At 37.7% G+C, this 14,341-nt stretch overlaps 1 protein-coding gene across 1 annotated transcript; it reads right to left on the reverse strand.

Annotated features, from left to right (window-relative positions):
* Positions 1-579: 579 nt before the first annotated feature.
* Positions 580-12,363, reverse strand: laptm4a (lysosomal protein transmembrane 4 alpha). The gene is made up of 7 exons (XM_034313848.2): positions 12,146-12,363; positions 6,485-6,605; positions 6,294-6,370; positions 5,244-5,366; positions 5,030-5,125; positions 4,017-4,115; positions 580-1,702 (listed from the first exon to the last, which is right to left on the reverse strand). The coding sequence occupies exons 1-7, from the start codon at positions 12,269-12,271 to the stop codon at positions 1,628-1,630; spliced, it is 717 nt and encodes a 238-aa protein (XP_034169739.1). The 5' UTR covers positions 12,272-12,363; the 3' UTR covers positions 580-1,627.
* Between the last annotated feature and the right edge of the window lie 1,978 nt (positions 12,364-14,341).

Raw genomic sequence — 14,341 nt, forward strand, 5'->3', positions numbered from 1 at the left:
TCTTTTTTTGTCCAGGTCATTTTCATTTGGTTCATTATGTAAAATATTCAGTTTAATCGAAAATCAAAAGTAATGTCTGATGTGTGTTAAACATGGAATTAACACTGATTGATGCCATCAACTTTTGTCAGTTTCAAATTTATTCAGAGATAGTTCTGGGTTCTTCTTTTTCATGGAAGGGTACCAACTAATTTGTCCACGTCTGTACCTGCATTAAAAGAGGATAATGTGTGCATTTTCTGCATAGCAACTCACTATGGTAACACTATGTTTGATACTAAATCCTGCTGCATAACTTTGTGTTGGTTTAAGATTTAAGACTAGTTTAAGATGCATATAAACAGTGCATTTGAGATCTGAAATCAGAATGAGTTATTTCATATTGCTGAAAATGTTTGCATGTAAACATGCTCAGTGAAATTCAGTATTTTCTTTGTTTGGTTGTACTTTACGAGTTTGTCCGTGCCACACTTCCCTTCATTGCAGACGTTCACGTTACAAGTATATAGTCAGACTCCTATGGAGTGCACACGTTCTTGACTTCCACCGAAATGTCATCTCCAGGAAAACAAAATGAACCAATGTTTCAAAATGTTTATTATTGAATTAATTGACTTACCAGAAAGTGTACAAGAAAAAAAAAAAAGAGAGAGACCAAGAAGGAGAGTAGCATGCATCTACTGAATTTCACAATACTAGCAGAGAGTCATGTTTATCCAAAGCATTGTGTCGTGAGAGAAGAGCCTCCTCTCTTGTCAGCAATGTGTCGAAAGCATGATCACTATCTACCACAACACAGCACGATAAACGCTGCCAAGATGGTGGCATGTGGTGGGATCTGATGGATGATGATTGGATGTAGGGATGGATGTATGAACTGTTACAAGACTTGAATATAAAACATGATAAAGTGCTAAAACCTCTTTTGCCTATGCATTTACATTTTTTTTTAAACTTTCACACAAAATACACAAAAGGAAAAACAAAGATTTCTTTTAATTTCACATTGGATTGTCATGATCGGTGTTTAAACTAAAGCAGAATCCTTCGCATTAGCCGACTGAGAAAGTAGTGCTTCAAAATGTTAGTAGACAATGAAGCGGTAAAGCAAAACAAAAAAGGCTTTCACAACATCTCTTCCAAAGAAAGCATTAAAAACAAGAGGAAAAGCATGAAAGGTGAAAGCGTACACTGCTTCATGTGCGTTGCCCGCTGGCAGATGATCTACGTCACCTAAGTAGAAACGTTTTATTAGAATGGTTCACTATGAATAAACTATACAAAAGCTGTCAGAAGCACAAGTCACTATGCAACCGAGCTCACAATGAGGCTCCAACACTGCAAACCGAATTCCCCCCTCGACAGGGAACAACTCTTTTCCCCGTAAATCCCACTCGCGGCGTCTTTACTTTCTATTCATTTACAAAAATAGATCTGTGATGAGCTGTCACGACATGTTTATGAGAGTCATGCGGATGATGACGATGGTTAAGTCTATGCAATATGCAGAGCTTTAAAAGTGATAGTGGTGGGGAATCGTAAACACCCTCCGTTTTACAGACTGAAGAGTGGAATCAATCAGAAAAACCAAGGACAGCATCTGCAGTGACTCGATCAGGGAGGCTTTTCAGGCGGGCATGTAAGGGGGCGGAGGCTCCTTCGCTGGCATCGTCATGGCCATCTCGTAGGTGGGGAGGATGTACTGTAGAACACACAACACAACACGTTTAACCGAGATATTCTAAAACGAATTGCAAAACATTGCGGTTGTGTAATATGTAGGTGTTTCTATTTATGTAAGGAATAAAATATGGTTATTGGAAGATAATCAACGAGGTGGTGAGCTGAAGTGGAGTTTCTCTTAAAAACACAGCAACAAAAAACATTATCTGTTTGTGAAACGTCCACAAAACAAGTTCGTTCCTGTTCTCGCTTTTGTTATAGCAGCTATAAACATTCGTTCCTTCACCAGCCTCTCTTTTTTCTCTCTCTCCAAGTTAATAAGACAAAAAAAATTGCAGCTTATCAGTTTACAGAGAAAGCGGAAAGTGCATTTGAAGACTTCCCTGAAGACTTCCCCATGTCAGAGAACTGCTGAACCTGGAGACTCCTTCCATAAATCTCATTACAGAAAAAATTACATTTTACATTCATTCATGTGCAGAGTTCCCATGTGCAAGCTGTTACTATTGAAATGATTACGTATTAACATAAACCTGTGATGTGCAGCTACACTACTGTCACAGCTGCTGTTATAGAAAACTAATCAACGCCTTCTGACCAATCAGAATCGAGAATTCAAGGCAAAATAATATTTTCTAAACATTTTTTAAAAATATTTTGTAATTGTACATCTCTCATAATTAACAAGGACAGAGTTATGCAGGCTTACACAGCTCCGTGCAAAAGTTTTCACACCCATATTTCAAAACAATGTAACCAATATAACATTTAATGTGAGTTTTAAAGTCGTTACATTCATTATCACGAGTAATAAAGCTGGCCAAACAGTACATGCTAACATCTGAACCAGCAGACAAAGTGATTTCACTGAACGTAATATACAATCCAATTTTATTCCATAAGCCTCTTAGGAACTTTTCAAGAATGTGGCTTTTTGTTTTGGCTTTTGTTTCCTGTTATTTATCTTCAGCTCTTTGCATACATTCCTGTTTTTTTGCTATCCTTTCCGTTCCTGAGAGATAGTCATCTTCCCTAAACACTTTCATATCTATTTATCCCCTGCTTCATCTCGGTCACTGTTTTCTGGTTTGCAGCATGTGATCATTGTTTTCCTGATTCCCACGGACTCTTAACTGCTCACAGGAAAACCGCTCGAGACTTTGAGACTGTTGGTTAAGTCTATCTAAAGACATATAAAGCTCAAAGGAAGCTTACTTAAATGTGTTAAGTAGACCATGTGAACAGGGATGCAAATATTCAACTGTGTTACAACAGGATTTCAGTATAAAAACATATCAGCTTTAAGATATTTTTTAAACTCGTGGAACAAGAGGGAGGGCAGAGTTGTGCATCTGAATCTGAAATCTTGTACACATTTACACAATGAGAGCCCTCTACTGACTAAGCAGGAGAAACGCACAAATCTGCATGTACTGGTGGGAAAACAAGTCTACAACTGGCCATGTACAGCTGTGGAGTCACTGGGATTCGAACTTGCCATCTCCTGACAACAGGGCAGGATGCTAAGACAGTTGTGTCACCTTTCTGAATAAAAAACGGTTTATAATTTAAATAAATATATATTTAAAATATATATAAATACATTCTTCCGTCTGATCAGTCGGATTAATTTTCTATAACCAGCTCTGACAATAGTGCAGCTACAAATCCCAGGTTTATATTAAAGCGCTCTTTCTAACAGCTCATTTGCAGCGGCTTGTTTGGTGGCTGTATAATCGTTAATAGGGTGAAGCTTCAAGAGAAAGTGAAGGGGCGACTATTTATAGCTGTTACAGCAGAAGTGGTAACAGAAACTAGTTTCACAAATGTTCCACAGCATTAAATATAACTGGAACCAGATATAAAGTTGTTTAATCTAAAATTATAATTGTTGGCACCTTGCTGTTGTATCTCTACGTGCATGTTAGGACGCATTGTTACGGAAAAATAGTTAACTTTGGGAAGGAAACAGTAACAGCACTTCATTATAGACCACCTGGTTGTTGAGTATTTTCCTATAACAGTACACTCTCTTAAGTTTCTTACATATGACACATACTGAGTACACTGAGTGATGAGACTTTGAACTGCATATTTGCTATTCAAACAGAAGTGAAGAGTGAAAATGAAATATGGCACTGCTGAATAATTTGCATAGACCCAGACTATATATATATATAAAACTAAATTACCTGCTGTAAAGTTTAGCGTGAGCTACAGCAGTGGGAGCTCGGTGGTTATGGTTCTACTGACTGGAAGGTGGAGAGTTTTTGTGCTCATTTCTGCTAATCTGTTCATCTCTATGGCAGTCACACGTGTAAATGTACATATACCTGAGGTGGAGCCTCGAAAGCAGGATAAACAGCGATCTCTGGCATGTTTCTGTTGTTGATGTATTTGTAGCAGTTCCACACGCAGTTGATCAAATAAGCCTGTTCGAACAACAACAACAAAAAATAATAATATTAAAGGAGGACTTGAGACTCCTAATATCAATCAAGCACACACATGAGGCATTGGTGAGAAAGAAAATACCAAAAATATATATTTAAGTGACTGTTTCAGGTTTGCCCACCTTTACACAAAACACAAAAATATGGCGAAAAGAGCAGTCTTCATTTTTCCTTAATGAAAACAACGGATGTGCTAATCGATATTTGAATACAGACTCAAAGGCCCTTGCTTTCTGTCACTGTAAATACTTCATTACTGTGATTTTTTTGTGTGAAAACTATCAAAGTATGTCCAACGTAGCGATCATTAAATAAGCATACAGTTAACGTCAATTATCCGTATCAGAAAAGTACAACTGAAAATCAACAAAACCTGGACTTTCCATTTACAAGCAAAAGAGAAAAAAGACTGAAAATTTTGACTGGAGCAATCTTTCAAAAAACGGGAAGGAGGCTCATGGGGAAAAAAAGTTTGAGTGTGTCAGCTCTCAGTATTGCAAAACAGTTATAAGGAAATGTAAAAGCATTATAGAAGTAACATATAACTTGCTTATTATGTGTTAAAGTATTTTACTGCCTTCACAGATTCACAGACATCTGGTCATGTGACCTTTCAGACAGAATGCATCAAATAGTCATCATTTTTCTTTTTCTCTTAATTTCTCTTTTGGTGTAAACTTTAGAGGCAACAACTCCAACAACACAGATGTCGTGATGTGATGTGTCTATGGAGGCCACAAGATAACTACAAATTCCCTCCAATCCAAGTCTTTCCTCAACGTTACTGATGACACTGGGTGAAAATATACGTCTCTATATTCCTTTACTAAACCAGCGCGGTTTAAATATATTAAATTGTTGAATTAAACATTAAACATTAAAGGAGGTCATACCTTCAGGATGATGAGGAGAGCGAAGAAGATGAGCACAAAGAGCAGGAGACAGCTGGAGTCCAGAGAGAGGAGATTGTCTTTGTACGGGAAGTCCGGCTGCAAGCAAACAAACGAGAGACATGGAATGAAAAACGTGCGTTTCTAAAATATCGTTCTCTCAACACCAAGGGACAGAGTGATGGATAACAACAGAAAAAAAAAAAAAAAACCTGACCAGCTGATCCAGATAATCCTTGATCCTGGGCAGGTAGGTGAGGGAGCTGATGGCCACCAAGCAGCTCAGAGCAAAGTCAAACAGCTGATAGCAGAAGAACGGGATGAGCCAGCCATCACGGTGCTGCGGGAGACGAACACACACACACACACACACACACACACACACACACACACACACACACACACAGCGTCATTTTCATGACGTAATTGTTCAGCATATCATTTCTACACTGTATATTCAGGAATGTATTAACTGATGAAACAGACTTTCACTCCTGAAAGGTTTACATTTTAAGACGATATCCCTGCCCTAGATTTTCTGACTCCATTTTGACTCCCAAAGAACGCGCCACTCGAAGCGAGTCTAATGTGGAAAAGGTCAGGGTACTACAGGACGGCACCTATCTACATTATACATTAATAAGGTTAATAAGTTATTAAGTGGACGTAAAATCAAGGACAAAGGGTAATCTATTACAGCCGTACAACTCACAAGCCTCATTTACTGAGTAACAAACGACAAGGAGATTATGTGCCCTTACACCGGGAACTATTCTACAAAATGTTAAAGAAAAATCAAACCTGATGTGGATGAAGAGCGTGCAAGACTGCAAAGCGTGGATTAACATGAAACAATGAAATATTACACAACCGTAACAACTTGGACAAACAGGACAAAAGTTTCACTCATGAATTAATGATGGCAAGGAACAAAGCTGATGCCTTGAAGGTGTTATGTGATAAATACTTTTGCATATATGCCAGGGTTTTTTTTTCCTTCCTGTGTTATCACAAGAAGGTTATGCAAACTGGTTTAATGCAAATACACCATTTTGTTTTCACACACTGGAACGATGACCAGCGGTAAAAGTTTTCTGGTCGCAAAAGTCCCTAAGCTTTACTTCCATATTTCAGTACAGAGGAGACCACGTCTTAACATTAACACAGAGATGAAAGGCTAAAACAGAAATACTCCGTGTTTAACGATAGGGTTAAACACTGGCTCTGTAAAACTCCGAGCAGCTGTAGTTTGCTCAGGTACACTTACGGTAATGGCTCCGTACACCATCATGGCACTGATGGTGAGCATCAGGAGGGAGATGGCGAATCCCACGCAAGCATTTTCTAAATCGGAGGACAGAAATAAACCTATTAGCCACTTTCGGTAAAAAGTAAAATCGGCAAGTCAATGACAAATTCAAAGGACAGCATTTGGGGGTGATTGTAAAATATCTGTACCTGACATTCTGTCTGAGGCGAAGTAGTGCTCGATGACCTCGTACTGCAGGTCAACCGAGGGCACGTTCTCCGGATGAGTGACTGCCACCGTCAGCAGGATTCCCATCAGCAGGTTCACAACCTGAGGGAGGAAAATCGGCTGTGAAAATGACGGCATACTACAGAACATACAGAGGAGAGCGGTGATGTAGCCGTGTTATAGGGAGTTGTACTGTGATGGTTTGGGACTACGGTTGCTGTGGCGGCTTTGGGGTTGCGGTTGCTACGAGCAGCTTTGTACTCAGGACAGTGGATAGATCGAACAAACCAGACTCAGGGCTCGAAAATCGCGAGCCCGACGTCCCAGGGCTATTGTGTCATCCAGTCGGGTCACCAAAATGTATTTCCGCACTTATAGGGAGGAAAAATATATCGCAACGCTTTTGCATTCGCTCATAAATTTCGGGTAATTATGTTGTATGTAATTTCCGGGCATCGGGGAGCCACTATCAATATGCGGGGTATTGAATACACACTTGCTTTCGACTTTCACTTTCGATTCGCGATCGCGCGAACTGTGTATCGGTGACGCTCGTCCTGTCAGTCATTACTATCCTCACGCGACAAGTGAAATCTCCCGCAGCAAGCTTAAACATGTGATAGAGATCGCATGCGCAGTGGAGAAAATCGCTGATAGTTTTGTGTGTTGATATTTCAGATTCAGAATCGGACACAGACTGAATTATGTTCTATATTGTTTCATAGAAATTTCAGTTCAGTTAGAACCAAATATTTGTACTGATGATTGTAATTTGATTATTTCATACGATTGTTTTTTGAAAATGTTTTTGATGGATGTTTTGTCTCCTTTACAATATTCTACATTAAAAATAATGTCTTTTTTTTTTATTTGAGCTACTTAAATTCAAAATCTGAAGAGTGCCTGTCCGAAGGACAACCAGGGATTTTGATTTTGAAATTTTGCGAGCCCTGAGACTTCTTGTGAAAACTGTGAGGAATTTACTGGTTAGCCAACTGCACTATTTGTCCATATAGCACACAGTTATAGAAGAGAAAGTATTTATAATCGCACTATCCGGTGTCACCCAGATGAGGATCTGTTCCCTTTTGCGTCTGTTTCCTCTGAAGGTTTCTTCCTCGTATCGTCTCAGGGAGTTTTTCCTCACCACCGTCACCTCCGGCTTTCTCATTAGGGATAAATCCACATATTTAAAATTGATTTTGGTTTAATTTAATTTGAATCTATTTATTTCTGTAAAGCTGCTTTGTGACAATGTCCATTGGTGTTAAAAGCGCTATACAAATAAAACTGAACTGAGCTGAATTCTCAGTACTCAACATATTAACTACAAGGACGAGGTGTCTAACGTTCCACAAAGCAGCTGGATTAAATCGAACTTGTTTGACTGTTCCTGCTTTCGAAATCCTGAACTAGAATGGTTTACAGATTAACTTTTTCTGGTGGCATCCTTGAGCAGGTTTCTATTTAAATATTTAAGCCTGTGGTTAGATAAAGAAAAGTTTCATTTAAAATGCATGTGGAAAAACTCGTGATTAGGTTGAAGGTCATCATAAGGTCATTATTTTTATTTTTTAAGTATATAAACAATTCTGTTAAAGATAAATCTCATTTACACAACATTTTATGTTTATGGAAACTTATTTAAAGGAAAAAAAACCCACAATGTCAACATAAACATTTAAAGCGCTTTTATGTTTTGCCGTTAGCGAGAACTTGATGATAAATGATAAATAAACCCGTGCTGTAATTAGTTACCCTTCTTCCCCAGGTGGTATCACGTGAGCAGTGCTTGGACATGTGGGCGGAGCTAACAAGAGTGCAGACGACTCATTGGTCAAACAGTCGTCATAGTCAGCGCCACAGTTTCTCATTCCTCTCAGAAGTCTTTTTCCGGTGGATTTAAACAGCAAGAGCACAGTTACTGACATTTCTGTTTTGTTATCCTGTGATCTTACATTTCTTTCCCGTTATCCGTGTGATCTTCTATTTAGGGCGAAATGGCTTCCTGTTCAGTTTTTTTCATCCTGTACAGGAATTGACACCCAACCAACTGCTCTCACGTACAGCGTACGACGACTGCGTGTGTTTTTTAAAACTGCGTGTTACTCAAACTGCTCTGTATTTTCATTAAACACTGTCCCTTGTGTATGGATGCGTGAGGCGCCTTTCAAACAAAATCGCTGTGTGTCGTATTTACAAGTTATACGAGGGGAAAGAGCACAAGCAAACACACACATACACACACACACACAATAGAGACAGTCCTGAATTCACATTTTGCAGTTCGCTGGAGACGCGCTATTAAAGTCAGGAGATTATAAACACTCAAATGACTCTACAGGCTTCATCATGCAGCTTTTAGCTTTTTCCCCTTTTTCCTCCTTGTCAGTTAAATGAAATACAGAACACATATATGCTTCAGTCCAGCACTGATTAGTCGTTTCATGTTACTCCTGATCTGTTGAGGGTTAAACTGACTCCATGATTGTTAACGTTAGCGACGGACAAAATCGTCGAATAAACCACAAAGACTGTGATGATGCAAATCCTGACTCAAACAGTGACGCTGCGTTTGACTCGGCTGGAAACGACGACTTCAGGAATAACAATATTTGTGATCCGAGTGCTAACTTTAACCTTTGTGATAAATATTAACTTCTCTACACAGTGAAAGGTATGGACAATGTTATAGATTTAACCAGCGTGTGTCGATTGCTCTAAAGCAAAGAAATCTCCTTTTGAGGCGTGAGCAGACATGTTGATACATCACCATGTGCTGAACTCGTGATTGAGGACAAGCTTCCAAGTTAAAAGGGCGTTTTCTTTTTTCGGAAAAACATGAAACATGAGTTTCAGGTTAGCAAAATAGTAAAGTTAGCCAACGTTTCGCCGTTTAAAAGGTGTTTATTAAATTGCATATTCATGCATCTTTACATATCATGGCTTTTTACCAAGAATAAAGGTGTCGCCCTGTTGCTAAGATGCTTTAGGAGTTATTTAATGTGCACAAGAAAAATCAGTGTTTGAGGTTTTTTTTTTTTAAAACCTGTCCCTTACTGTTACAGAGACCAGTGAGACAGTAAATCTCACATTTCAAACACGAGGCCTGAGGGCCAAATCCGGGCCGCAGCCTCGTTTCATTTGACCCGTGTGAACTTGAAAAAAAAAATTAAAAATACTGAAACGTACACTACTGCTCAACATTTTCACCTTATCCAGAAGTCACAGCAGATCCATAGTGTAGCGACCTCCATCGTACAGCGCGCGTACTCATCTCACAGCGTTCAACTAAAACTGACAAGCCCTCCGAAGGCAGTTACCGTAATCTGCTGTATATTCGTGCACTCCTGTTTCTGTCGCAGCTGGCTTGACGGTGGTCTGAAACGCGGGTTAAAATCAACGTCTACGTGCTGCGCTTGATGTAAGTCACACTCGTATCGAAAGGCGTGTGTTACGCTGGCAGTGGTGCCTCCAGAAATTACTTTCAGTCGGGATGAGGAAATATACAAAATAACATCATGATTGTTTTCCTGATCTGTACAATTAAACTGTGACGCGCTCGTGTACTTCAGGTGGACGTCAGACAGCAGTAGATACGGCGGTGATACGAATTTGTTATTTAATCATTTAAGGCACGTCAAACAATCTTTAATCTTTATTCATTTTTCAGTATCAATACTGTTACCATAAAATGCCTTTATGATACAAAATGATTAAAATAAGATGATAATAATAATAATAATAATAAGGTGAAATTCCAGCAGCTACTTCACCTACTTCACCGCTATCTGCTATCTGATAAAATGTGTATTAATAAAGAAATGTATTCATACAGAACATTTTATTATAATCAGTATAATTTTATTACCTTTAATAGTTCTTCTTTTTCCTATAGATATAAACTACTCTAATTTCAGAGCTTAAGTTACTGGTGTTAGTCAATAAAATAAGTGGGGGGAAAAAAAGACAGACTTCAGACGAGACTAAAATGATCTGCTGAGTTTGGTGAAAAACATTAAATCCCTATTCAGACAGGATTAAATGAACATGTGGTTCTGGGGGTTATTTCCTGTTTTACAGTTGCGTCTCTGTGATTTTATTTCCGTTCAGATCATGCAGTCATGCTGGTGTTTTTGTAAAATTTTGTTCGTCCTTCTTTCAGAAAGTTTCCACCAGACTCGGCGCTCGGCTGATAATTTTAGTTCGGATACACGTTCGTGATTTTCTATGCAGATGTGTTGGGAAAAAACGAAGTGCCCCGCCCACAGATATTAATCAATCACTTCCTGAATCACCGAACGAAAAATGAAAACTTCTTGTATATTGTGAGATTACGGTTTTACTGCATTTATAAACTGCTGATGAAACTTTAGTTCTGTAAACTGAATTAAGAGCAGTGTCTCTTCTCTAGTCCAGCGCCTCTCCGTGACACGGAGCGTGATCACATGACCGCACGACGCAAATATCCGAGTTCGTAGAAAACGTGACGCGCTAGGAGCTCTATTGCTGCCCGGATGCAAGACGTCCCGCTGATAAACTAATCCGATCCAGACAGGGCGTACGCCTGTAATTTTCTCACAGGAGGACGGAGAACGACGCGGATTCGAAAGGAAATAAAATCCCAGAGGAGCTCCTGGAAAACAGGAAATGATCCCAGGACCCTGTGTAACTTAATCCCGTCCGAATAGGGCTTTAAAAACTCTTAATATTCAGCTAGTTCAATAAAAAAATAAGGTCAAGTTCGTCTGTCAAACACTCAACTCGCCGTCACGCCGACTTCCTGTTTCAAAAGGAAATACACCAACACACAGAATCACACCACAGCATTCGAACCATTACATGAGAAATTAAAATAATAATAATAATAATCATTTTGTTTTCCTTTTAATTATTTGAAACTTGACAATTTGTACAATTACATACTCCGGACTCGGTGGAATGGTGTGACATTTTATCAAATTATGACATATTTATTTTTTATTTGAAATTGCTTAGGTTTTAATATCCACATTTATATTTTCTTTAATTCTGCTGGCTTGTTTTATGTGCCATAAACTATCTTCTATTTTATAAATAATTCTAATCAAAGGATTTACTTCATCTTATTGAATCTTGTCTGATGTTCTGCTGTCAGTTTGATATTTTTTAGTTTTATTTTAGTGTTTAAAACACATGATTCACATAAAACACACTGCTCTGGTCTCAGGGAGGGTTTTTACTGTTTAATGAGATTTTATTTAATCTTAGCTGTGGAAGAAACACGTCTCAAAAAGCTACTTCATCAGATTTCAGGTATATATTGATAACGATAATGATAATAATGATAATAAGGATAAATCTTTGCAGTGATGTGTGGTCTCGTCGTCGAAAACTAGCAGGTTAGCAAAGCAAGCTCAGGCCTGTGTTAATGCTAAGCGTATTATGTTTAGCTAGCGAGTTTAAGCACAATGCTAAGCCCAGGATACCATAGTAACATCAAGAATAATTTCGTTAACTAACCTAAATTTAATGGAAATGAGCCTTTTGTGGTTTAGTTTGTTTTCTATAGCAGCGAAATACCGTTAAAGCTAACGGCAAAAACAAAAAAAACAAAACAGCAGAATTAGCAAAATGCTAAAAAAAAAAAAAGAGAAACGTACCATGTACCAAGTGCCGAGAATAATCGTCCCCGTCCTGACATGGCAACATCCACAACATCTTGTTGTATAAAGTCTGTCTCGACTCGGTTTAAAATTCATGTTGGTGCCCAGATTGTGGAGAAACATCAAGTTAAAATAAAAATCCTCCGCTGTAACCAGCAGCGCTCCAACAACCGCCGCCTCCGGCTAACGCTATTCTCTCTCTCTCTCACCCACTCACTCCTATTCTCACTAATCCCGCCCCCTTTTCATTCTCATTCGCTGGAAGTGTTTACATTCAGGACTGCGATTGGTCAACTCCCAGGTATGACGTAAAACATGTTAAACATTCCAGCCAATCGTAGAAAACACTATGAATGCAGGTAGGGATAAGAATAAAGCCTCCACCCGATTTCAGAGGAACAAATGGGGCGTGGTCAGGATAATGAAGGGACGCTGCGGTTGTTCCAGGAGAAAGAGAGAGAGAGAGAGAGATTCACTGAACTCTCATTTTTCTGGAAACTGTGGAAAATAAAGCGCAGGGTCATGCAGGCAGACACTACAGTGCTTATACACACACACACACACACACACACACACAGAGCCTATAACATTCCGGAGAGACTGTTATCCGGTACAGCCAGTTATACAGGAAATTATAATAAATGCTATAAAGAATATTATTATTATTATTATTATTATTATTATTATTATTATTATTAATAGTAGTAGTGTTCACTATATTATTATAATGCTTTAGTTAGTATTTAATTCAATTAACAACAACAACAACAATAGCAACAACAACAACAACAACAACAACAACAACAATAATAATAATAATAATAATAATAATAATATCTGTGGGTTAGTTTTATTGGAAGACCAGATGTGTATCATTATTAAGAAAGAAAGAAAGAAAGAAAGAAAGCACACAGTCTATGGATTGTACATACAGGTTTGCATAACTGATCATTAAAAAAAATTCATTAAAAATCATTTAAAAATATAATAAACATTTAAAAAATGTATCTGAAATTCATTCATTCATTTATTCATTTTCTTTCTTTCTTTCTTTCTTTCTTTCTTTCTGTATTTTCAACTTCTGGTCCACCAATAAAACTAACCCACAGATGAAAGTTCGAGTTAGTAGAAAACGTGACGCGCTAGGAACTCTATTGCTGCCCGGATGCAAGACGTCCCGCTGATAAACTAATCCGATCCAGACAGGGCGTACGCCTGTAATTTTCTCACAGGAGGACGGAGAACGACGCGGATTCGAAAGGAAATAAAATCCCAGAGGAGCTCCTGGAAAACAGGAAATGATCCCAGGACCCTGTGTAACTTAATCCCGTCCGAATAGGGCTTTAAAAACTCTTAATATTCAGCTAGTTCAATAAAAACTACGGTCAAATTCGTCTATCAAACACTTAATTAACTCGCCGTCACGCCAACTTCCTGTTTCAAAAGGAAATACACCAACACACAGAATCACACCACAGCATTCGAACCATTACGTGAGAAATTAAAATAATAATAATAATAATCATTTTGTTTTCCTTTTAATTATTTGAAATTTGACAATTTGTACAATTGTACAATTTTATTTGCAGATGAAATATATTTATTTATCATATCATATCATATCATATCATATCATATCATATCATATCATATCAGAAAGAAAGAAAAAAAGAAAGAAAGAAAGAAAGAAAGCACACAACCTATGGATTGTACATACAGGTTTGCATAACTGATCATTTAAAAATTAATAAACATTTAAAAAATGTATCTGAAATTCATTAATTCATTCATTTTCTTTCTTTCTTTCTTCCTGTATTTTCAACTTCTGATCCACCAATAAAACTAACCCACAGATAAAATATATTAATTTATCATATCATATCATATCATATATAAAATAATTAAATAAAATACTAAATAAAGTGCTCAGCGTATATATTTTACATACAGGTTTGCTGATATATTAATTAAAAAAAAAACATTTAAAATGATGTATTATGTATAATAATTCTGCATTATAATTTATTATGTAAATTATGTACTATTAGTTTGGTTTATTGTGTCTGAAATACTGTATTTGTTTGTTTGTTTGTCTGTTTATTCCTTTCTACAAAATGTATTTAAATGTGCGCCATCATATGTATCATACCTCCCCAGGTCGTTTCTTCAGGCCGGTTATTTATATCTGTATTA

The sequence above is a fragment of the Pangasianodon hypophthalmus genome, chromosome 19 (assembly GCF_027358585.1).
Source record: "Pangasianodon hypophthalmus isolate fPanHyp1 chromosome 19, fPanHyp1.pri, whole genome shotgun sequence".
Lineage (NCBI taxonomy): Eukaryota > Metazoa > Chordata > Actinopteri > Siluriformes > Pangasiidae > Pangasianodon > Pangasianodon hypophthalmus.